Source organism: Dermacentor silvarum, chromosome 2, assembly GCF_013339745.2.
Source record: "Dermacentor silvarum isolate Dsil-2018 chromosome 2, BIME_Dsil_1.4, whole genome shotgun sequence".
NCBI classification, from domain to species: domain Eukaryota; kingdom Metazoa; phylum Arthropoda; class Arachnida; order Ixodida; family Ixodidae; genus Dermacentor; species Dermacentor silvarum.
In genome coordinates, this window is record NC_051155.1 from 43853974 (window position 1) to 43876360 (window position 22387).

The window sequence follows — 22387 nt, forward strand, 5'->3', positions numbered from 1 at the left end:
TCGAACTATATGTGCACATGTTTCCGAACGACCCGGTGCGGCGGGCGGCATGGACAGAAGCGGTTTCCCGAAAGGATTTTGCTCCGACGAAGAACACAGTGGTAAGATATGGCCTATGATTCGATACGGGGGCTTTTTATTAACCCATATATGCCTAGTGTCCTATATGTAGGACACTGAAACTTTTCATTGTAACTCGAACTTTTTTTCAGTAAAAAAGCTAGCGCCACCTGACGTGTGTTTATGAGGCCCTTCCCTCCTCACGTGCAAGTCTAGGTGATCGCCGGGCCGCAAACCGCCACGTGCTCGCAGTTGCAAAATTGTTGTTTCGCGTGCGTGTAGCCGAACGCCATGTCACGAAAGAAAATGTAAGTAATACAGATTTAGATTGTTCTCCATGCTGCCGATATTTTTGTCGAATGTTCCTCAGTTATTGGGTGTGCAGTTAATTTTGTATGACTGTGATACGCGGTAAATTTCTTTGTTGGCGATGTGTCAAAAATTGGTGTCCTACATATAGGACGCTAGGCAGATGGGGTGTCGGCGTTGTGTATATTTGGAACGCGTGCCGCGTCGTGCCCGTTAGGCTTGTAGTACCGTAATGACATACGTATGGATGCATAGTACATTCCTGTTTTTATTTTACTTGCAGTCATGAGATTCCCTGCAGTTCATTTTATTCAAGAAAAGACCCGCAAACGCTCAACGACGTTTTGAATCGTGTGGACGCTGGCGAAGATGTGCCTTCAGTTGTGACCATTCTTCCGCCCGACAATTACGCTGCGGCTGTGACAGATGAAGAGAGCGGTGACGAGGAATGCACCAACATGGACCATCTACCAGGGAGCACTCTTCGGGCCGAAGTCGTGGACTCCTGTTCGGAGCCAAGTGACAGCGAGAACGAGGAGGAGCCGCCATCTAAACTGAAGAAACGTCATGTCAAGTGGGATAAACGTGACTTGAACTCAAGCTTCCCAGTTGGTGACTCGTGTGAGCAGGATTCCGCCGAACGAGCACCGCTAACTCCAGTAGAGGCATTTGAAAAATTTTTCGATGAAGAAGTCGTCAACCTGCTTGTTGAAAGCACCAACACCTATGCACAACAGAAGAATAGGTCGCTGAACGTGAATGCTGGTGAGATGAAATGTTTTCTCGGCATTTTACTACTTAGTGGTTGTGTACCAGTTCCAAGGCGTCGAATGTTGTGGGAAAACTCACGTGATTCTCACAATGAGCTCGTCGCGAACTCCATGAGGCGTGACCGATTTGAAGCCATCTTCACAAACCTACACGTGGCTGACAACAGCAACTTAGTCCAAGAAGATAAATTCACAAAACTGCGACCACTGTTTAGGCTGTTGAATGAGCGGTTCTTGTTGTATGCTCCTTTACTTGATTGCTTCAGCATTGATGAAAGCATGTGCGAGTATTTCGGAAAACATGGATGCAAGCAATTTATGAAAGGGAAGCCTATCCGTTTTGGCTACAAACTGTGGTGCATTTGCACCCCACTGGGCTACTTGCTATCCGTTGAGCCCTATCAAGGGAAGTACGGCGTCAACATTGCCGATAAGAACAAGCTCGGCCTAGGAGGATCTGTTGTCACAGAAATGGTCACCAGGATGAAAGCAAAGCTCCAATATTGTTTTCATGTGTTTTTCGACAACTTCTTTTCAAGTCTAAAGCTAGTTCGAACGCTTTCGACAATGGGTGTGAAGTGCACAGGCACCGTGCGAGATAACCGCATAGAAAACTGCCCCATCCTCACGCAGAAGCAAATGAAAAACAAGGCTAGAGGCTTCTACGACTACAGAGTCGACGCCGAATCGGAAATTTTGGTATGCCGTTGGAAGGACAATAGCACGGTTACCGTGGTGTCAAATGCGCATGGGCTTGAACCACAGCTAATGGTGAAAAGGTATTCCAGAGAAAACAGATCCACGATCATGGTGGAGCAGCCTTTTTTGATTTCCAAATACAATGCCAACATGGGAGGCGTTGACCGACTGGATCAGAATATTTCAAAGTACCGCACTGCCATTCGAGGAAAAAAGTGGTACTCATCACTACTGACGTATCTTCTTGATGCATGTGTGAACAATGCATTCCAATTATACAGAAGAGGAACTGACAAAACGGAGCTCCTCACTTTTCGCAGGACTGTAGCGATAGCGTACATGAAGAGCTATGGCTCCAAGCCATTGCGTGGGAGAAGCCGCCAATCTGTGCTGGAAGCGCAAAGCCGATTTGACCGCACTGACCACATAGTAATCCCTCAAGAGAGGCAAACAAGGTGCGCTCATTGCCATGGCAAGACCACCACACGGTGTGAAAAATGTGACATCGGAGTGCATGTCAAATGCTTCAAGTTGTACCATTCAACTAAGTAGTGCATCTGCCTAGTGTCCTACATGTAGGACGGCGCAGAAACCGTTGTTCGAAGAATTTTTTTTGTGAATAAAAGCCTTATTCCCGTTTCTGAGGCGGTAGAAGCAATCATTTCGGGAAAATAAATTAGTTTTGGTAATTTCCCTAAGTTCAGGCATAAATGGGTTAACGTAATGCGCATTTTTTTGTCGCTGAACGCATCCAGCACCAGCTTAATCGGCCTGCTGGCGTTGTCGGAGCCTGAAACGTGAACATACGTCTTTTGTTGTGTGGAAAGCCAAACCGAGCCGTTTACGTTTTCGGCATTATGAAACGTGTTCCCACATAATTCATTTTTTTGTCATTTCAGCTCTGCGAGAAGCATTTTGTAGCCAGCGACTACGTTAAAACGCCAAAGTACACAGACGTGAAGACGGGGAAGATTAATAAAGTGCCGCTGAAAGCCTTCCGGCTGAAGCCGGATGCGGTACCGAGTGTGTTCCCGAATTGCCCTCAATACATCTCTCGGCAAAATGCATGCACTCGGGAGGCTCCGGAAGAGAAAAGAAAACGTGTTGAGGATGAATCGCTCAGCATTGCCATGGAAAAATATCCCGAAGAAAAGCAACAACAAGACAAGAAGAACAAAGTCGGAAGCTTTTATGAATTTCTTCATGCTCTGCCAAGTTTCAACACCTCAATGTATTGGTCTGTGATCAACATGAAGTGGAGCTCATCCTTAACAACGCAGCACGCAACGCAGCACGCCACTTCGCCGCACGCATACCGATTCCTGAGACGTTCACTGAAGGTAAATTTGCCTCATCGTGAAACAATAAGACGTCTCTGCTCCGCTCAACAAGTTAGCCCAGCCACAGAACAGCAAGACTCCGGTTTTTTGTCATATGCTAAGAAGGTTGCTACCGCAATGAAAGAACATGAAAAGATGGTAACTTTAATGATGCATGAAATCCACATTCAGTCATACTTTGATTTCAAAGCTAGATCAATAACAGGTGCAGCAGTGAACACTGCAAGCCCGGCAAAAAACAGCTTATGTTTTTATGACTTGGAGTATCTTTTCTAACCACAAAGATGATGTGCATATTTTGCCAGTGGCTACAATTGATGCAAAATGCTTGCATGATTTTTTGCGAATGCTAGTTGTCAAGCTTAAGCATACTGGGTTTAAAGTGATTGCTGTCATATCTTACAACAATTCTATCAACAGAAAGACAATGTGGTTGTTTTCAAGCCCCCCGAGACTAAAGATAGTTTATCAACATCCAGCCGACCAATCATGACCTTTGTTTTTTGTCGTGGACCCTGTCCACTTGTTGAAATGTGTCAGAAATAACTGGTTAAACTAGCGCAATGTAGGAACGTGCATGTACTTCCCAGACCCAAAAAGTACAGACCCCAAACCCAAAATTTTGACAGCATCATTCAACACTTTATGTGAGCTGCATGAGTCTGAACAAAATGAGCTTTTGAAGATTGCTCCGACATTGTCATTGAAGGCATTAAATCCTTCCAACATGGAGAGGCAAAATGTAAAGTTGGCATTGAGAATTTTCAATTCAGCTACTGTGGCAGCACTTCGTAATAGCAACCTTCAGCATGCTAATAGCATGGCTCAGTACATAAACACGCTGCTAACATGGTGGGATATTGTTAACGTTAAGACTCCACGAAAGGGCCAGCAGCTTTCAGACGACCTGCAAAAGCCTATAACCTCAACATCTTGTGCCCAATTACAGTTTTTGGAGAAAATGATGCAGTGGCTAGAGTACTGGGAAAGCTTGAAGCACGATGCACGACATTTGACAAGGGAAACGCACCCAGCTTTATGTCACACAACTCATGCGCTCCACGAGATCACTATCTACTGCCTTGAAGAACTAGGTATGCAGTATGTTTTGCTGGGCAAGTTTCAGACAGATTCTCTCGAGGATCGCTTTGGTCTGTACAGTCAGTTGTCTGGTGCAAACTATCATGTGTCAATTAGACAGATTTATGAGTCGGAGACAAAGCTGTGGTTACAGAAAGTGCTCGAGTTGCCAGACATTGACATGCTGTGTGATGTTCCTATCATTAGTGCCAGGTCGCTGCTAAGCCAGTTTGATGTCACAGTTAGTGACAGCGATATTGAGAAGACAGTGGCACGGCTTCCAGCTGTGACATGTGTTGCAGGCTACTGCGCTCATTCAGCTCTAAAGAAGTTTTTATACCAATCAGGCAAAGAGAGAGAGTGGGGGGGGGGGATTTATTTAGACCATCGAGGTTCGTTGACCTTGAGGACGAGTGGGTGGTGTCCTCAATCCAGGACTCCACTGGCCATGGCTGCTCGACGTACTTGCTGGACGAGAGCTTCTTGTCCCGCCAGGGTATCGCCGGTCAGCTGTACCTCCCACCGCTCAAATGACGTGTTAGGTGTCTTTAAGTGTTGAGTTCTGCCCCCGCACCCCCACGAGATGGGAAAGAGTGTGGGGCGTGTGTCGCCGCACCAGGGGCAGATGCCGCGATATGTTTGTGGGTATATTTTCCTGTATTTGTGTAGGTTTGGGAATGTATTTGTTTGGATAAGTCTGAGAGCTACTGTCTCTTCAGTGCTGAGCTTTTTGTGAGGGGGAGGATAAATCCTGCGGTTGAGTCGCTGGATCTCGAGTCGGTCGCAGTAATTTAATGGCAGGGGCACGAAGGTGCCCCTGCCATCAAATTACTGTGGTGGGGTGGGGATTGATGAGACGATTGGTTTTGCCCGGCTCGGTTGATTAGCGCTCGAGCTAAGGCGTTCGCCCTTTCGTTCCCCTCCAGTCCCGCGTGGCCCGGCGTCCACGTGATTTGATGGGATTCTTGCAGCCTCGGGCCTAGAATCTGAGCCGCCAGCAGCGGTGTTGGTAAAGTTACGGCAGGCCTGTTGCGAGTCGGTAACGACATGAACTTCCCTGCCCACCCTGTCATATTACTTTATTACTAGCGCCGCGGCTATAGTCTCAGCCGCAGCTGGGGTCTCTGTGCTGACGGAGGCCGCGAAGGTCAAGGAGTTGTCGTTCACGGCGGCTACCGCGAAGATGCCCCCTGCAGGGTACGCCGCCACGTCCACGTACGTTACGTACAGGTCACCCTTGAATTGTCGGCGCTGTCGGTCGACGCGAGCCTTGCGTCGTCTTTCGAGGAGTTCATGACTCATGTGCCTTGTATGGGGTTCGCCTTGATCTTGCTTCTGACCTCGGGCGGGAGTGATCGTTGCCCATCGAGGGCACAAAGCACCGTTGCCGTTCCGGTCCGGTGGAGGATGGCTCTGCCCGCCGCCGTGTTCTGTAGTCTAGCTTTTGCCGAAGCCATAACCGCGTCCGACAGCTCAGCGAAGGTGTTGTGGATCCCGAGAGCCGCTAACTTCTCGTTTGAGGTGGTAAAAGGGAGACCCAGGGCCTCTGATGATGGCATCGACTTGTTCTTGGTCGCGTTTGTTTAGCGAGTCGTAGTGATACGGCATGCTATACGTTACTCTGCTGATCACCAGAGCCTGGATGAAGCGGAGCGTGTCCTCTTCTCGCATGCCCTTGCGGCTTCTTGTTATTCGTTTGATAATCCGCGAGATCTGGTTGGTGGTGGACCTTAGGGTTTGAATGGTGTGGGAGGCTTTCAGGTTGCTCTGGATCCAAAAACCCAGAATCCTAGTCTTATTGCATTCCGCGATCTTGTGGCCCTCTAGATAGAGTTCGATAGGGCCAGGTGACTTGCAGATTCCTCCTCTGTGCACCCGCATCACCTCGGACTTCTCGGGCGCGCAACGCATCCCGCTCGTTGCCGCAAATCTCTCCACGGCCGTCGCGGCCTCCTGAAGGGTCGCCTCTTTTCGCGCGAGGGAGCCCTTGGTGGCCCAGAGCGTGGTGTCGTCTGCGTATAGGGCGTAGCCTAGGTCCGGGATCTACCGCAGCTCTTTGGTCAGCGTTAGCATCGCGATGTTGAAGAGAATCGGGGAGACTATCGCCCCTTGCGGCGTTCCTTTGTTAGGCTTGTCGATCTTATCCGATCGAGTCTGGCCTATTCCGATGGTTGCCGTCCGGCCCGTCAGGAACGATTTGACGTAATTAAAGATGCGCTCTCCGCAGCTGATGTCGCTCAGTCCCTTGAGAATGATCTCGTGAGAGATGTTATCGAACGCCCCTTTCAGGTCGAGTGCGAGCAGGAGGTGTTCTCCTCCCTTCGGGATGCCCTTGAGAACTTCTTCCCTCAGGATTAGGAAAGCATCTTGCGCAGAATGTCCCGGCCTGAAGCCAAGCATGGTGTGCGGGAAGATGTCACCGTCCTCTATGTAGTGTTGGAAGCGGGCTCCGATGACCCTCTTGTACAGCTTGCCGAGGCACGAAGTCAGCGAGATAAGAGGCAGGGCTCGATCGCGGGCTTCTTGCCTGGATTAGGAATGGTCACGACTTCCGCGTGTTTCCACTCGTTCGGTACGTGGCCCTTGATCCAGAGTTCCTCGTTTAGGTATTCGGTCAAATCCAGGATGTGCATTGGGCTCAGGTTTCTAATCTTTGCATCGGTAATTTTGTCAGCCCAGGGAGCAGTGTTGCGCTTTGAGGCTCGTGCCGCGGCATACACCTCTTCCTCCGTGATCGCAGCGTCCAGTTCTGGTCTTGGTTCCCCTTCGTATTTTAGGAGGCATGGTCGTATGGAGTCGCTACCCGGGTATCGAGTTTTTATGGTGTCAATCAGATCCTGGTCATTCCCGGGGAATTTGTGAGCGATTTCTTGAAGCGTCCGACTGGTTGTCGATTTGGCCTTGTCGGGCTCGATCAGACAACGCAGGATGGCCCACGTCTTCGCCGTACTCAAGGTACCCTTGAGCGAAGTGCAAAACTGTACCCAATTTTGCTGCGTCAGCTCGGTCGCGTAATCCCTGGCTTGTGTTATATGCGCCATTCGTAGACGCAGTTTCCGGTTTAACCGCTGTCGCTTCCACCGTTTGAGGAGGCCCTCACGGGCTTCCCACAAGGGCTTCCGATAGAGCCGGCGGTCGACTTCGGGCGTCTCGACCGTGCGCTGGTTTTGGTGGTTTGTATGTGGGCGTCTCGGAGGTGCTGCATCCATTCCGCTATGTCCGTTTGTATCAGCATGACACCATGTTCCGGGTGGCCAGGGCACGAGTGCCCAGGATTTATTGATCAGTTCTTTTATACTTTGAAATGGGGCAACGCCCCTCAGATAATCATGCTACGATATACAGAGAAGTTGGGCAACACCCTCTCAGCTTATCATTCGTAGCACACGTGTCAGACGCGATACGATACATCCTCTTTCGTTACGAGACAGAAAATAAAATAAACCATGCAGGTATTTACATATGTTATATTAATGACTCCTCGAGGTTACACAGTTGTAACGAAAGTAAAGCATATAAATACTGACACAACGGGCTTAATAAATCTGATGGAAGTTTCGACCGTACTCCAGTCGTCGTGGTGGTCTTAGTTGCCTCAGGGACCTTCTCCGTGCTGGCGTTGGCGGCGACCCGTCCGAAATGTCCGCGGTTGCCGTAACACTGGCTGGCGTTGGCGGCGAACTGTTCATTATGTCCGCGGCTGTTGTAACACCATTACTCGGCGCTTCATCATCGATGTGCTGAGCAGATGTCGAGCACTGGGGTTCCGCGTCGTTGGGAATGAAGTCGCGCCGGAAGGTCTCCCCGGTCGGTAGCAAGTGTTTGCGATTGCGCCGAAGGGACCGTCCTGCATGCGTGATGACATGGTACGACGTCGGGTACTTTGACGGTTTCAGAACCTGTACTTTCGTGGCCCACGTGTCGGTCTGGACTCGCACGACATCGCCTTCGTGGAGTGCTGCTACTGTCTACGCAGAGGTTTAAAGCTGACGATGCTTGACGACCTGGTGGGCTGGTCCACATTGGAAGTCAGGCAGCAGTGTTCGTAGTCGGCGGCCTTGGAGGATCTCTGCTGGCGCCCGGCAACACTCCAAGGGAGAAGTCCTGCAAGCCAAAAGTGCCAACCAGAAATCCTGTTTAGCTTCAGTAGTTTTCTTAAGCAGTCTCTTCAACACCTGTACCCCCTTTTCGGATAGCCCATTGGAACGTGGGAATCCCGGACTTGAGGTGATTGAAGTCGTAAGTGTGTGAAAATGACGCAAATTCTCTGCTCTAAAATTGGGGACCATTGTCTGAAAAAAAAAAACCATTGGTATGCCATAACGATCGAGCAAAGATAGCACTAGTCGCGTCAACGACGGTCCTGGCTGTAGTGTCTCGGAGGCATTCTACTTCTGGGAAGTTAGACAAGGCGTCATATACGCACAGGTCGGACTTGCCTCCGTAGTGAACGATGTCGATTCCTACGCGATACCAAGGCTGGTCCGGAACGGGACGCATCATAAGTGGTTCCTTCGGCTGGTTGTACGCATACTTTTTGCATGCGGCACACTTCTGAGCGAATGCCTCAATTTCCTAGTTCAAGCCAGGCCAGAAGACTAGACGACGAGCCCTAGCTTTGCATTTGGCGATTCCCAGATGACCTTCGTGAATCCTGTGCAAAGTCTCTCGTGTCATACTGCTTGACATTACGATCTTGTACCCCTTGAATAGGACACCTTTAATATGAGACAGCTCGGATGAAAAGGGTTTCAACAGAGCATCTATTGGTTCACTCGTTATTAACTTCTGCAACACCACTTTCACATAGCTATCTTTGGCCGTTTCTGCTGCGAGACACTTCCAAGTTTCATCGCTGATAAGTGAAGATACCGTACTCCACGGCGTGCACTTCAACGTCAGCGGTGCCAACAGCATCCGTGCCCCGACTGCTTGGTGCTTGAGACAGCATATCCGCGAGCACGAGCTGTTTTCCTGGAACGAATTGCAGATCGAAGTCATACCTGAGCAATCGCATAAAAAATCGCTGTAGCCTGGGTGACATGTCACCGATCGCTTTCTTACAGATAGCAATCAAAGGGTGATGGTCGGTCTCAATAACGACCTTTCGGCCGTAAACAAAGTGGTCGAATTTTTCGCAGCCGTATGTAATGGCCAGTGTTCCTTTTTCTATTTGCGAATAGCGTCTTTCCGCTTCTGAGAGTGTTCTTGATCCATACGCGACTGGTTTCCATGTGCCATTGTAGATCTGCAAGAGTGCGGCGCCTACGCCACTGCGTGACGCGTCACACGAGACCTTCGTTTCTCTTGCTGGATCGAACACCGACAGCAACGGTTGGCTACTTAAACTGTGGCATATCTGACGCCATTCTTCCGCGTGGTTCGGCGTGCATTCAAACACCGCGTGCCCAGGATTTATTGATCAGTTCTTTTATGCATTGAAATGGGGCAACGCCTCTCAGATAATCATGCTGCAATATACAGAGAAGTCGGGCAACGCCCCCTCAGCTTATCATTCGTAGCACACGTGTCAGACGTGATACAATACACGTTATACCGCTTTCGAACGGGGGGTACTGCCTGTATGCCTCCAAGTTCGTGAGCCTAATTTCTCTTGAGTTTCGGGGTCGACACCGAGATGCTGATGATGTAGTGATCGCTGCCCAGTGTTTAGCCCAGGTGCGTCCATGAGTATCCCCTTACGTTTTTGACAAATGACAGGTCCGGAAACGTGTCTCGACTAACACTGCCTACTCAGGTTGGTTGGAGGAGGTTGGTTATTAATTCGAGGCCCGTTTGGTCAACGGCATCGATGAGCGACCTCCCCTTCTGCGTGTCTTGTTGGTAGCCCCAAGCCGTGTGTCTAGCGTTCATATCTCCCACCACTACCAGCTGGTTGCAGCCAGTGGCTCTCGCAATGTCGTAAATGATGTTGCGGAAGTCGTCCTTTTGAGCCCTCGGCGGACTGTACAAATTCAGGATGAAAGTGCTACGTCTATACCCCTCTTCTGCGGGAGGACTTCCACTAGCACGTGATTAATGCCATGATGTTGATAATGTTGTCCCGCGGCCGTCACCGTTTTGAGAACTAAAACCGCGACCTTCGGTGATCACACGTGTTTAATTACGTAGTAACCCCGTAGCTTTATGGGCTGGTTGCCGACCTCTTGAAGGCAGATGACATAGGGGGGGGGGGGGGGGGGGGTATGGGTTATTTTGGATGAAGAGCTGGAACGAACTTGCCGTCTTGTTGAAAGAGCGACAATTCTACTGTCAGATCTCGAGGTGTTCGTAGGCGCTACGTGTGGTGTTAGCCATTGCTGACGTTCATGCCGCCGCCGTCGCAGTTGTTGGCGGCGCTGACGTCACCCGTATTGTTTATGCGCCTGTACGCCTTGATGCATGTGTTGTTGTTCTCGTCTTCAACCCGCTTGCGCGAGCCAAACTCAACCTTGCGTATTCTTCTTTCAAGGTCTTCACTGCTTAGAGTGTTCTTGATTTTATTGTTTAATTCGCGCATCTGGTAAAGCATATCTGTTGCATCGTAGCATAAATGCTTTCGAGGATGATGCAGACATATATATATATTACGAGAAATGGCCTTATTACGAGCATGACCAGGGGTAGGCTAAAGTTCCCGCGTGAATTTATTATAAATGCTGTACTTACCACAGAAATAGTGCTCGACAAGCTTAGGAGTCCACGCTTCGCCACTCAGTTTTTTGCACTTGCTAAGCAGAAAGAAGTGGCTCTTTGTATGGTTTCCTCAATGATACTGATGACCTGGATGTTTGTGTTAATGGGCATTCCCTTCAACAAGTCATGCATTACATTTTGAGTGCAGCAGCAAACACCCTTCTAAACAACTTATTCAAAACAACAAACGACAAGTTGTCTGCCATAAAGGCATAGCGAAAACTTGAAACTGTTAAAAGTTGAGGTGGTCTTCTATGCAGTTTTGTTTCCACAGTATAGTTTGTAAATAAAACGCTTTTTCTCTCATCAATGTCAAATAAAATACCCAGCATCCTACCATTCTCCAGAAGGCTTCTAATCTCTATCTTTCTGTTCTGCTTCACGAAAATCATGCACGTCTGTGTCCCGCATGCTCGAAGCAATAATTCGCGCCAAAGCAGTAAGTGCATTCATAGAAATGTTATTGTACCGATTTTTTCCCGACACTGAGTTGCATGTGCACCTTTACTAATACAGTGGAATCTCGATGATACGATCATGGCTAATACGAATTTCCCGATGATACGAATTTTTTGTGATCCCTGCCGAGCCCCATTACTTTGCAACGTGCTAGAGAACGGTTGTTACGAATCAATTTTCGACCCGCCTCGGTTAATAGGAATAAACGCCGCCCCATCCGACGGCCGCGAAAGAGAACAGCGCGCAGTCACGCGCTTTCTCCCTTTCTCTTATGATGCGGAGGCGCGGACGCGGCGCCGGACAGCGCGGAGGCCGCGACTGGGCGCGAAGAGTTTGACGCGGAGGCGCTTTTCTTGCTTTTGCGCTTTCGTGGGGAAGCGCGGCCGCCGCAGCGAGCGCAGGGCAGCGAGCGAAGGTTCGTGCGGTCTATCGCTTCAACGGAAACTGAGCGGCGTAAGCACAGCGCATACAAACGTCAGAGCCGTGTGGAGATCGCTTTCAAGCAAGATACGGTGCGCGCGACAACCCCGACAGCCGGCACAAGCGCAAAGTACAAGAACGCATTTGTTGGCAGAGTAGAAGCCGCCCCCCCTCCCTCCTTCCCTTCCTCCTTCCCTCCCACCTGCGCTGCCTTCCTGCTTTGCTTCTTTCGCGTGGGAGATAGCGTCGCCAGTTACGCTTGCGCCTGGTTCCCCCCCTCCCCCCGGCCTTTCGCGCGACGGAAGCAGGGCAGGGCTCGACTGGCGCGCCCGGCCATGACGGAAGTCGCGTTTGATCTCCGCTGTGCGTTCGCTCTCCGTGCGTGAAGGCGCGTGTCCCCCGCGCGAAAGGCACTGTTTCACTCGCACATACGGCGCGCGGCGACGTTTTTATCGCCCTTGGACTCATGCTCCACGTCTCATGCTCCTCCTCCGCATCGCCCTCGTTGATCTCCTCTCCCGTCGGTGGACGCACCTGGTTGAGAAGCGTGCTCGCTACCGCCCTTGTCGGCGAGATTTTCCAGCGGAAGCCGCATTATAACCGGTATTTCGTCTCACGCGGCTGCACTGTAAGCGGTATGCGTATACATGGAGTTCTATGGGAGGGTAAACGGCAGTCGAAAAAGGCCGCGTTGTAGCCAGTTCTGCACTATAAACAGTTACGTTATAAGTGATCTATACTGCAAATGCTTTTTACGTGCGTGTGCCTGAGTGAGTTCACCTCCGACTCTATAATTTAGCTAGTTTTAATTGTGTTTCGATGATACGAAATTCGGCTAATACGAATATTTTTCGTGACCCCGTGAGATTCGTATCATCGAGATTCGACTGTAATGTGTCGCTCTACACAGAACAGACTGTCAAGCTGTATATAATAAGCGATCTTATATTGCTGCTGGGCAGAAATAAGTGTCATTTTATGAGTATTCGTGTTCCTTCCACTTTCAACTGCTGTCATTTAATTTCATGTAATGTTAAATGTTGTCATTTTTCCAACAAACCTGTTAGAGTTTTTGAAGGTTTAGAAAAGAACATCTGGACGTATTAAATATATAGGAATCATGGCAGGGTTGAAAAGTGATTACCTCATACCTGCGTGATATGGAGGGGATACCCAACACTGATGATAAAAGTTTAGATTAATTCCTTCCAATCATTTAGAAAACGCTTTCTTACGTGTATACGTAAAGCGTCTACTTAAGGCGCGAGGCTACAAATTCTCACGATTTTTCCTGACCGAACTGCGTACGGTAACTGTAGACGCGGCATTTTGGTTAGTTTATACGTGTAACACGAGCGAGCGAGTTTATTTCGCGACAACGCGCCGCTGATATGGAGTGAAGCCAACTTCCAGTACGATCTGACCTGCGTGACGTCACGCCGCCGTGTTGGGGCCTTCAGTCTTTTTTTTTTTTTAATAGTCTTTTTATAGCCTCTATAGTCTTTTTTTATATAGGAGGTGTTGGCTGGACTCGTATGACCTTGCGCCACGCTAACCAAATCCAGCCCATCCTTTACAATATTACGAATAAATAAATAAGAGAACGATATCTCAAAAGCGCGAAAGGACTCGATAGCAAATATAGGAACAGCGTGGATTGCGTTATTGAGCAGCTAAAGCAGGATACGACGAATAAAAATTAATGAGGAAAATGCACAGCATGGACTCGGGAGTTTTACAAATAGCGCAACCACGCGTCTTTTCTTGCCCAAATAGCCTCACTCTGCTTGCGCTGTTATGTACCCCATTTTAGTTCTTTCGTGTAGCTTTTTGCGTTGTTTTCTAAGCCAGGTGGTTTGCTTTGACTTGAAGGTTGGTGCCTTTCTCTCTCCTATTAAAGATATCAGTTGGTTGTCTGATGCCATGATTTCAGCATCATTGAAAAAGTGTTCGTTCGGGCACTTGATCTGGAAATGAAGTCGTCGGCAATCTTTACCAAATTGATTTTGCGGGAGAGTTCTTTGTGGGCGTGCAAAATTGCCAGATGGTTCAAACGGTCTTGTCCAGTCGTCGACCGCAAGTACATTTTCAGTTGCCGAAGGAAAGAAAAGGACCGCTAGGATGTGGTCGACGAGAGCGGTATGGCCAACGCAATTTTTTTAGCTTTTCCATTTCCGGCAAAAGGTTCCGAAGGTGTTCGCCCTTGACCCCCCGTAAACATGTGCACGACGTCCTCGAATGTGTGCAATGGTGCCGACCTTCTCTTGCTTAAAATGTCAATCAGCATATCTCTATGCAAAATCAGGCGTCCTGCTTCAAGGTCGTCACCGTAGAACGCTATCACCATAGAACATCTCTATGGCAAGCTGCTCAATGTGGGACTTATGCTGCCGCATATCAGGTGAATACCTGGTGTTTAATGAATACAGTGTGCCAAGTACTTCGTAGAAACTTGGGCGGTACATGTCACTCGCTGATGGGAACATGTGAGCTGACGAACCTTCTTGATAGCGGCGCGGAGTCTTCTTTCGCCTAGCAGCTAGAACACACGGGTCCTCAACTCCTACTTTTCCTGCCTCTGTCATACATACGCGAGTTACGTGCTTTATTTTGGAGGTAATCTGCGCCGGGTTCAAGCTTGGACAACCGAGATGACTGGTCCCTACGCGTGCGCTGTCTCCCCGAGCGCTTAGCGTTATGTTTTCGCTGGTGCTTAACCGGCGCAAAATACGCTTCATTTTCAGACGGGTTCTGGACGATAAGCGGCGTGCCCACTGTTAATTGGCTTTGTCGTTGGTGTTCATGCTGTGTTTGTTGCCGGTGCACATTGCGAGTCCGCAGCCGCGGTAGAAGCGAGCTCGACGCCTGTTTTCCATTTCTCCTTTTATTGCGACAGCAATTGTATCGACACCCCAGGCAATTTTCGCTGTCGTCGTCGCCGTGATATTCCGTATAAAGTCCTAAAGTCATATGAGCGAGCGACCCGAGCGACCCATGGGTGCGAGAAGAAGCCCATAACACTGAGCCGAAAAGGATGGCGGCTTGATGGGCATCATCTTCCCACGCGCTCAATATTCGGGTTGATGGAGGTCACGTGATCAAATGCGCGCACGGGGAGGAGAGCGCGCGTCTTATTCTTTAGCCCAGCCGCAGCTGCGAACGACTGTGCGCGGTTGTAATTGTTGGTAATCATTGGGGGTGCAATGATAAAGGGCGAGCAGGGATGTCTGCTAACTTCATGCGCACAGCCTTCCTTCCTAGGCTGTCTTTCAGCGCCCCAAGTGTTGCTGATCGCATAGTCTAAGTTAAGAGAGGGGTAATTGGAGAACGCTGACAGAGGCCATCCTGTAGTGGACATAAATATATGCAGATGATGATGATGAATCTAATTGTCGGAGTCGCGGTGAATCGCGCGGCTGTACGAACTCTTCGCCTCCACTGCCGGCATTCTTCATAATGCCAGCGTTGTGACAGTGACTGCTCGTGGCAGTGGCGCACCGACGGGGGGGGGGGGGGGGGGGATTCGGGGGTTGTAACACCCCCCTGAGGCCGACTTTGCTTAACCCCTTTTCTTTCCTTACGCATTTGAGTACTGCAACTAAGATATAAGACGCGCAATCGCCTGCACACTCGCAAAAAACGCATTTTTTTGACAATTTCCCGCGAAGAAATCGAAATTAGCGCTGTTTAGATGGCATTGGCAAACTGTAAACCCCCCCCCCCCTGGCAGAGATCCTGGGTGCGCTACTGGCTCGTGGTCATCCAGTGAGATATTTACATGTTTACATGGTCCGTGCATTGCACAATGTTTGTTATTTTAATTAGTAAGTCAATATTACTACAATTTGTATAGGGGATATAATTAACTAACGTATAGACTCGTGTGAGGGCCTCACTTTTTGCCGCGATTTTGACGCCATATCATTAGACATAATTGTTAGTTGGCTACCTCCTTCTCTTTAAAAATATAATAAACTTTGTCCTGTATTCACATTGAAATATAGTGCGTCTGTGCATGGTGTTCACAGTCGAAATTAAAAAAAAAGATTAAGTGAGAAAATACGGATGAGGTAGCCACCATTTGTTCTTCTGATGTGCTTGTCCTCCTATTCTCAGAATTTTCAGAAATAAAGCGAAAGTATGAATAAAAGCCGTGCACGCGTCCACGTCAACAATAATGCAGTTAGCTTTTAGCCACAGTAAAATTTGAAGTGAGAAGGTAAAGGCAACTAAAAGAAACCATAAATGATTAATTTAACAGGACTCTCGTAATGACATTTTATACGAGGGTGGGGGGGATGTGGGCTTCGGCATATCGCCGGGGGAACCCCGGAAAACTCCGGAGGGGGCTCGAGCCCCGGAGCCCCCCCCCCCCCCCCCCCCCCGTAGTGGGTGCCTATGAATCTACTGAACATGCATTTCCAAGTGATGAGACGTGCTTTTGCATAAAATGAAGCGATTTTGCATCAAATTCAGGAGCCGAGTTTTTGCACACGCAGATCTGTTGACGGACACGAAAAAATACATAGTACTACTGTAATAGAACCCTAGCAATAGACCAGCGATTTCCCTAGCTCCCCCCCCCCCCCCTTGTTTTTCTGAAGGTACCACCTTAATACGCAACGACTTTTCTTTCTTAAGTTTTTACGCGCGACGGAAAACTTTGTGTAATGGCGCCGGAAGACGGGGATATGCACGCGAAAGAACACATTGTCCATAGCTTGCTTGTGATGGGAGACTACAACACGAAAGAAAGTGCGGCGAATGCGACGACCACCCGGGCTTTAAAGCGTCAGGGCCAGGGCGCAAGCGTGGAAAGCGTGCAGCAAGGCGGTGCTGCCGCGTGGTGGGACGTACAGAACGCCGCATCTGTCCCCGTCAACGGCGCTGACACGCCGTCTGTAATAGGGAGCCTACATGCAACGCCGTTTTAGGGTGGTGACAGCCTTTGTAAGGGCACTTGCCACCGCCAGCTAAATTGGCGGGTTAAATCTGGGGCACAAAATGGCGAAAGACCAGGTGACAGACCACATTTCCCGCAACCCTTGGTGACGTGAAATGAATTAACTTATTTTAATAAACTTTGGCCTCAGCAACCAGAGACAAATGGCGCGTCTGAGCGCCGTACACGGCACGTCTACGTTTTAGTTAAACAGGCTAGTAAGGCCAGTCTTTATTACAGCACACTTCGAAAAGCACCCTTTATATATTATGTACAACAGGAAGGCAACGACAATGCTTAATACAGTTCACGTTCTTGGCGTGAGATAATGCTGCCACGAGCACGCCATCGTGCATTATAACTTGTTGCTTTACATGTGTCGCACGACATGCAATAGAAAAGTAAGTTTGATGTGTTAAAATAAAAGGAAAATGCAACTAGTATATTAAAGATGTATGTAGGTTTCTTGTGCGCATTGGCGCAAAACTAAATTAAAGAAATTTAACAGATCGCGTGCCAACATGAGTACACCAGAGCGTGACAAAAAAAAAGGCAGAAAGACTGGGGACCAAAATGGCTACCCACCAAATTTGGCGGTAAATAGCGGTCAAAATCTAGGTGTTGTCACCACCCTAAGAGGCGTTGCATGTAGGCTCCCTAGTCTGTAAAGCCGCCATGGTAGCCATTCTATCCACTGTAGCTATGGACAACGCCGAGCGTTTACGGCGCGCGCGTCGGTGAAATAGAAATAGATGCTTTTCGAACAAACTCCTAGGCGCGCGCGCCAGCGAACATGTCCCAGTATACGGCCCTCCTCCTCCTCCCCGTGACCTTGGCGCCGACGGGAGGCTCGACAAAGTTCCGGAGCTGTCAAGAAGACAGAGGGAAAGGGACGTAGCCTTCCACGTACTGCGGCGCCCACCCACATTCTTCTGGGCGCCCCTTTCCGTTTCAAGATTTTTCGAGCGCGCTTATAAAGGAGCGTGCCGCATGATGTACTAATACGGCTTTAGGTCAGACACAGGTAGATGGGGCAGTCAAAACGTCCACCACTCGATGAACTTGCTGTTTCCACCCACTTCTGACCACAGATTTTCCGCATTACGATAAGTAATCGTTTCGCTACTCGCCTTCGTACGCAACATTTCTTGCTTTATTTCGATTTTTGACTTCGTATTAATAACAAAACCTCGAGTATCGAAACGATACTCAAGGTTTTGTTATTAATATGAGTATCGAGTATCGATACTCGTATTATACTCGTATTATGCTCGAGTATCAAAACGATACTTGAGCATAATTCGATTGCTTCATAATTCGCGAATTACCCAATATGTCGCATTTCTTAATATCTCGTTGAAATAGATGGTGCAGAATAAACTGTTCAAAATTTTTTATCACAATATTAGATTTAGATGACCAACCTTTCTGGTACTGTTTTCGATTCAGAGGGCTTAAGGCACAGAGATATATGCTTTGCCTAAATGTATATAAACGCTGATTTGTTTCAGCCTGGTCGATAACAGTCACACCTTTCATTGTTGGTATCCTGCGCAGAATATATTGACCTCTGTTCATAGCATAATATCCCTTGTATGCTACATGGTAATCTCTCTTATTCACAAATTTATTATTTCCCGGGTCATCAAATTATTTCTTTGCATATGTTTGCAGTGCTTTTTTCTGAACAGCAAAATAAAAAGTGATAAGCGTTGTTGAAACATTTATTTAGTCTAATAACAAAAAGTATAAGCAACAAACTCATACTATCGATTCTAATTGGAGAGGTCTTTCAGCGCAAGGTGAAAAACAATTTATAACACAGGAAAAGTGTTGTGCCTCAGAAAACAAGAGTGAGTGAAATGGGCTAACCCACGAAGCAGACTCGTTACGGCAGATCATACAGTAGATGTAATTACCAAACAGATATAAGGATTCAATGATCAGGCTTACATTTTTTTTTGTAGGTTATGCTGGCAATGAAGCGGCAACAACCTATCCGGAGCTTCTTCCTTCCTTTGAAAACGTCGAAGCAAGATGAAAGTGTAAAACCATGGGACGCTTCCACTAGTGCATCTGAGTGTAGTTTCCCGCCAGAAAGCCCGGAACCGACCACCGAAGACCACCTCAGCTGAAAGGACATTCACGGTGTTCATCGGTCATGAAATTCCCTTTCATTGAGGTTAACAGTGACGGCTACAGGTGCAAAGTTTGCAAAAGGGCGTATAATGAGGGGAAGCTTCTAGTTGACGGAAAAACGGGCGGTGCATGGATCATCAAGCCAGTCAGCAAGTCCAATGCATCCAAACTTGGTGAAAAGGCCGCAAAGCACGCCGCCTCAGGGCACCACAAACATGCTGTAAACATTTTGAGCCAGTCGTAGACAACTTCAGAGGTCAGAAATGAGGCTGCAAAAAGTGCCGACGATCAAACTAAGGTTATGGGAAAGAACATGACTGTAACATCCTTTCTTTTCAAGCAGGAAGTAGCCCACACTACGAACTGGAGATCCTGGCTGAGTACGTTTTCCATTATGAATCCCGAAATCGAGCAGTTAGTGAGTTAGACAAGTACAAAGCCCTAATTCTGGACAACCTTCAGCAGCGACTTGTCGACCCCAGCTCAACCCTGTAATCTTTCTACGTGTGCCTATCGCAAAAGCAAGACAGAGTAAACTGGAGGGAAGTCCTCCCAGCAATTGGCTTGCCAAACGACGAAGAAAACATGAGGAATTTAGATGGTGGAGTGGAAGAGCTTCCGACGCATGAAGGAAGATTTGACATACACAGCATTTTTATCTTCGCTTTTTGTTCTTCCCCACTTCGTCGTTATGTTTCCCAAGTTGCAAGATGTCGGTTATCTTTTGTTGCTACTGTTCACCACAGCCACCGTTGGGATTAGCAACGCAAGTACGTTCACAAACTTGATCTGTCTATTGACCGTCCAGCGCTCCTTTTCGTCCCTGAACCGGATTTTGTCGTTAGAAAGAAGCCGCCTTCTCCCTAACCAAGTGAATGAGCTGCTGAGCATCACCATTGAAGGCCCGGAACTGCCAGACGTCCGAAATGCCACTGACAGTGACCGACACGTTTTTCAAGATTTTATCGCAGAAGTGGTGGGGTGTTACAACAAAAAACCCTGGCGGATGTAACTGTTCGTAATCTGGTTGAGAATGCCTACATATATATGTGGCAGTTTTTTATTGGTACGAAGGACATTGATGCCCACTTCTTGGTTCATAATTCTTTTATTAGTTTAGTTATGCAATGAATCGTCGGGATGTGCTTGTACATGCATATTCAACCAATTGTGCGTAGCAGCCGTAAATTCATATCTTGATATGTGAATGTCATGCATATCGTCGTGGCCGATATCGAAGCTCTCATATATATACACCTTCCACGTGCGCCTACAGTGTTCAGCATAGATTAGACTTCCTGGTGTTTGTGCTTAATTAAGAGTTGATATGTTATGCCTAGTGCACAAGCACGTGTTTTACAGCATTTTCCACGTCTGCGTTCCGCGAGTGGGATTGAGCAGCTAGATTTTGTAGGCTTTATTGCAAGTAGCCTGAACTGCCACGTAGTTTCTCGACACGCTTTATGTAGTAGTTCTTTAATTTTGCCTGTTAAGAAATCACTTTCGTCCTTGTGTAAAGTAACTGTTCGCAACCTTTGTCGCCAGTGTTGGAGACAAGGACACAAATAAAAAATAAGGATGACTACCGCTACTAGATCCTCTATTCTCAATGCCTCCCCCCCCCCTAAAAATTTAGACACCGCCCCCACCCCCCTAATTTCAATTCCTGGGAAAACCCCTGCAGCAACGCGTTCCAACACAGTTTCAACCGCTCTATGAACTTTCGCTTAATGAGGTGGGCTGCTTCACCATCAGAAATTCCTTTAGCTCCGGTAAATTCCTGTGCATGGCAGTTTTCTAATTACAAGAAATCATCCGCGTGCACCTTCAGAGACGACTGCAATTTCATGGTTAAGCTAAAATGGCCGCACTCTTGACGAGATGATCCAAAGGCTACTCTCAGCAGATGCAGTTACCTTTTACGATAGCTGAACACCAAAATAAACCAAGAAATGAACCCTGACCACACAAAGCAAGCGAGACAGCCCGGTAATAGCGTTACCTTAATGCAGAGAGCTGCAACTTGTATAATACCCAGCCAATTTTGTCGCTCGGCACCAAGTCGTCGCACAGTGTGTTGAAAACTCCTCTGTGTCAGGCCCATGACCCTCATGACAATTCACCAGGCCCTACGTACTTGACGAATACTTTTCCAGTGCGAGAACTAAGCACAGAACTCAAAACAAAGCACAGAACGAGCGAGAATCGTGTTACTCTACGGGCCGACGTCTTTTCCGTACTACCCTGCCAACTTCGTTGACCGACGCCAGGTCACGCCACTGTGCGTTCAAAACTCCAGCCATAAAGCCCCTCCACCAGCTCCCGCTTTTTTAACTCACGGCGGTAGTACAATGGAGGGGCTTTAGTCAGCCCCCATAGGTGACCTACCTCCTTGCCGACGTTGCTGCACTCGAAAGCTTTTGCTGGATGACTCAAAGAAAGTCTGAAGAGACTGACCGATGTTTTTAAAAGCGTGTAGATGGGAATAAAACGTTTTAGCATGCTGGCAGGTGCTGATTGCAGAACACGGCATGCTATATCCCTCCGACAAAGCATTCCCCCTGCACTGCGGAATTCTTTTCGCATTTATTTTTTGGCGGTAATGCAGAGCATCACCGCTGTATTCTAATGCAGAGCATTACCATATACACCGTTTATCGAGGGCACCGCAGGATGAATGGATGCTATGAGAGTCTCCTTTGAAACGGTGCGGTGGGTCACCACCATGCTCTTGTTACCTATGTTAAAAAAAACCACACTCAAAGAATTCCCAGCAATTAACTTTCTGAACCACTATTGGCAGCTGTTTTTGTACGCCTCCGTTGTTTGTGGTATCCCTACTTTTCTGCCACCAAACCTCCAACCGCCTCTAACTAATCTCTATTGCGGACATGTTTACTTTCCCTCTGCTATCCCTGAACCCAAGGGCTTCAACGAGGTCAGAGGAGCCTAAAAAACAGACAGTTAGGTAGATATCTTCATATTCCAATAAAACATGTTCCATTGATTCCCTACCTTTACCGCAGCAAGCACATGCTGCTGCTTCTTTGGTTTGTAATTACACGTTCTAAGGCATCCTGATCTTGCTCTGAAAAGTAGAGAGCTTCCCTTTGAGTTATTATAAATTTTCGTTCCCAATTTCGTCTTTTCCTCTTAAGTAATTACTCATAGCAGGTTTATTTTCTATTGCCGTCACCCATGAGATTGTCTCAGGCTCTCCGACTTTGCCCTTGACAATTCTTTGTTGTCATGTTGCTTACTATACCAGTCGCATACTTGCTGGTAAGCTTTTAGTTCTTTTTCTGGAACAAGATGGAACACAACCTTGAATCCTGATTCATATATACTGTCTTTGAATGATTGTGTTTTGATTTCAATATCAATGTTAACAATACTGCACATACATAAGCATGTCAACCACGCACATTTGTACATAATTATTCAGCCCTCGACCTTAATAAGGAATGGTGTAA

General features: G+C 48.0%; 2 protein-coding genes across 3 annotated transcripts in view; both read left to right on the forward strand.

Moving 5' to 3' along the window:
- Positions 1 to 22387, forward strand: part of LOC119441433 (progranulin-like) — a 122426-nt gene that overhangs the window by 62142 nt on the left and 37897 nt on the right. The window lies entirely within an intron of this gene.
- Positions 137 to 2477, forward strand: LOC125942991 (piggyBac transposable element-derived protein 2-like). The gene is made up of 2 exons (XM_049661278.1): positions 137 to 368; positions 653 to 2477. Exons 1-2 carry the CDS (start codon positions 352 to 354, stop codon positions 2388 to 2390), a joined length of 1755 nt encoding a protein of 584 aa, XP_049517235.1. The 5' UTR covers positions 137 to 351; the 3' UTR covers positions 2391 to 2477.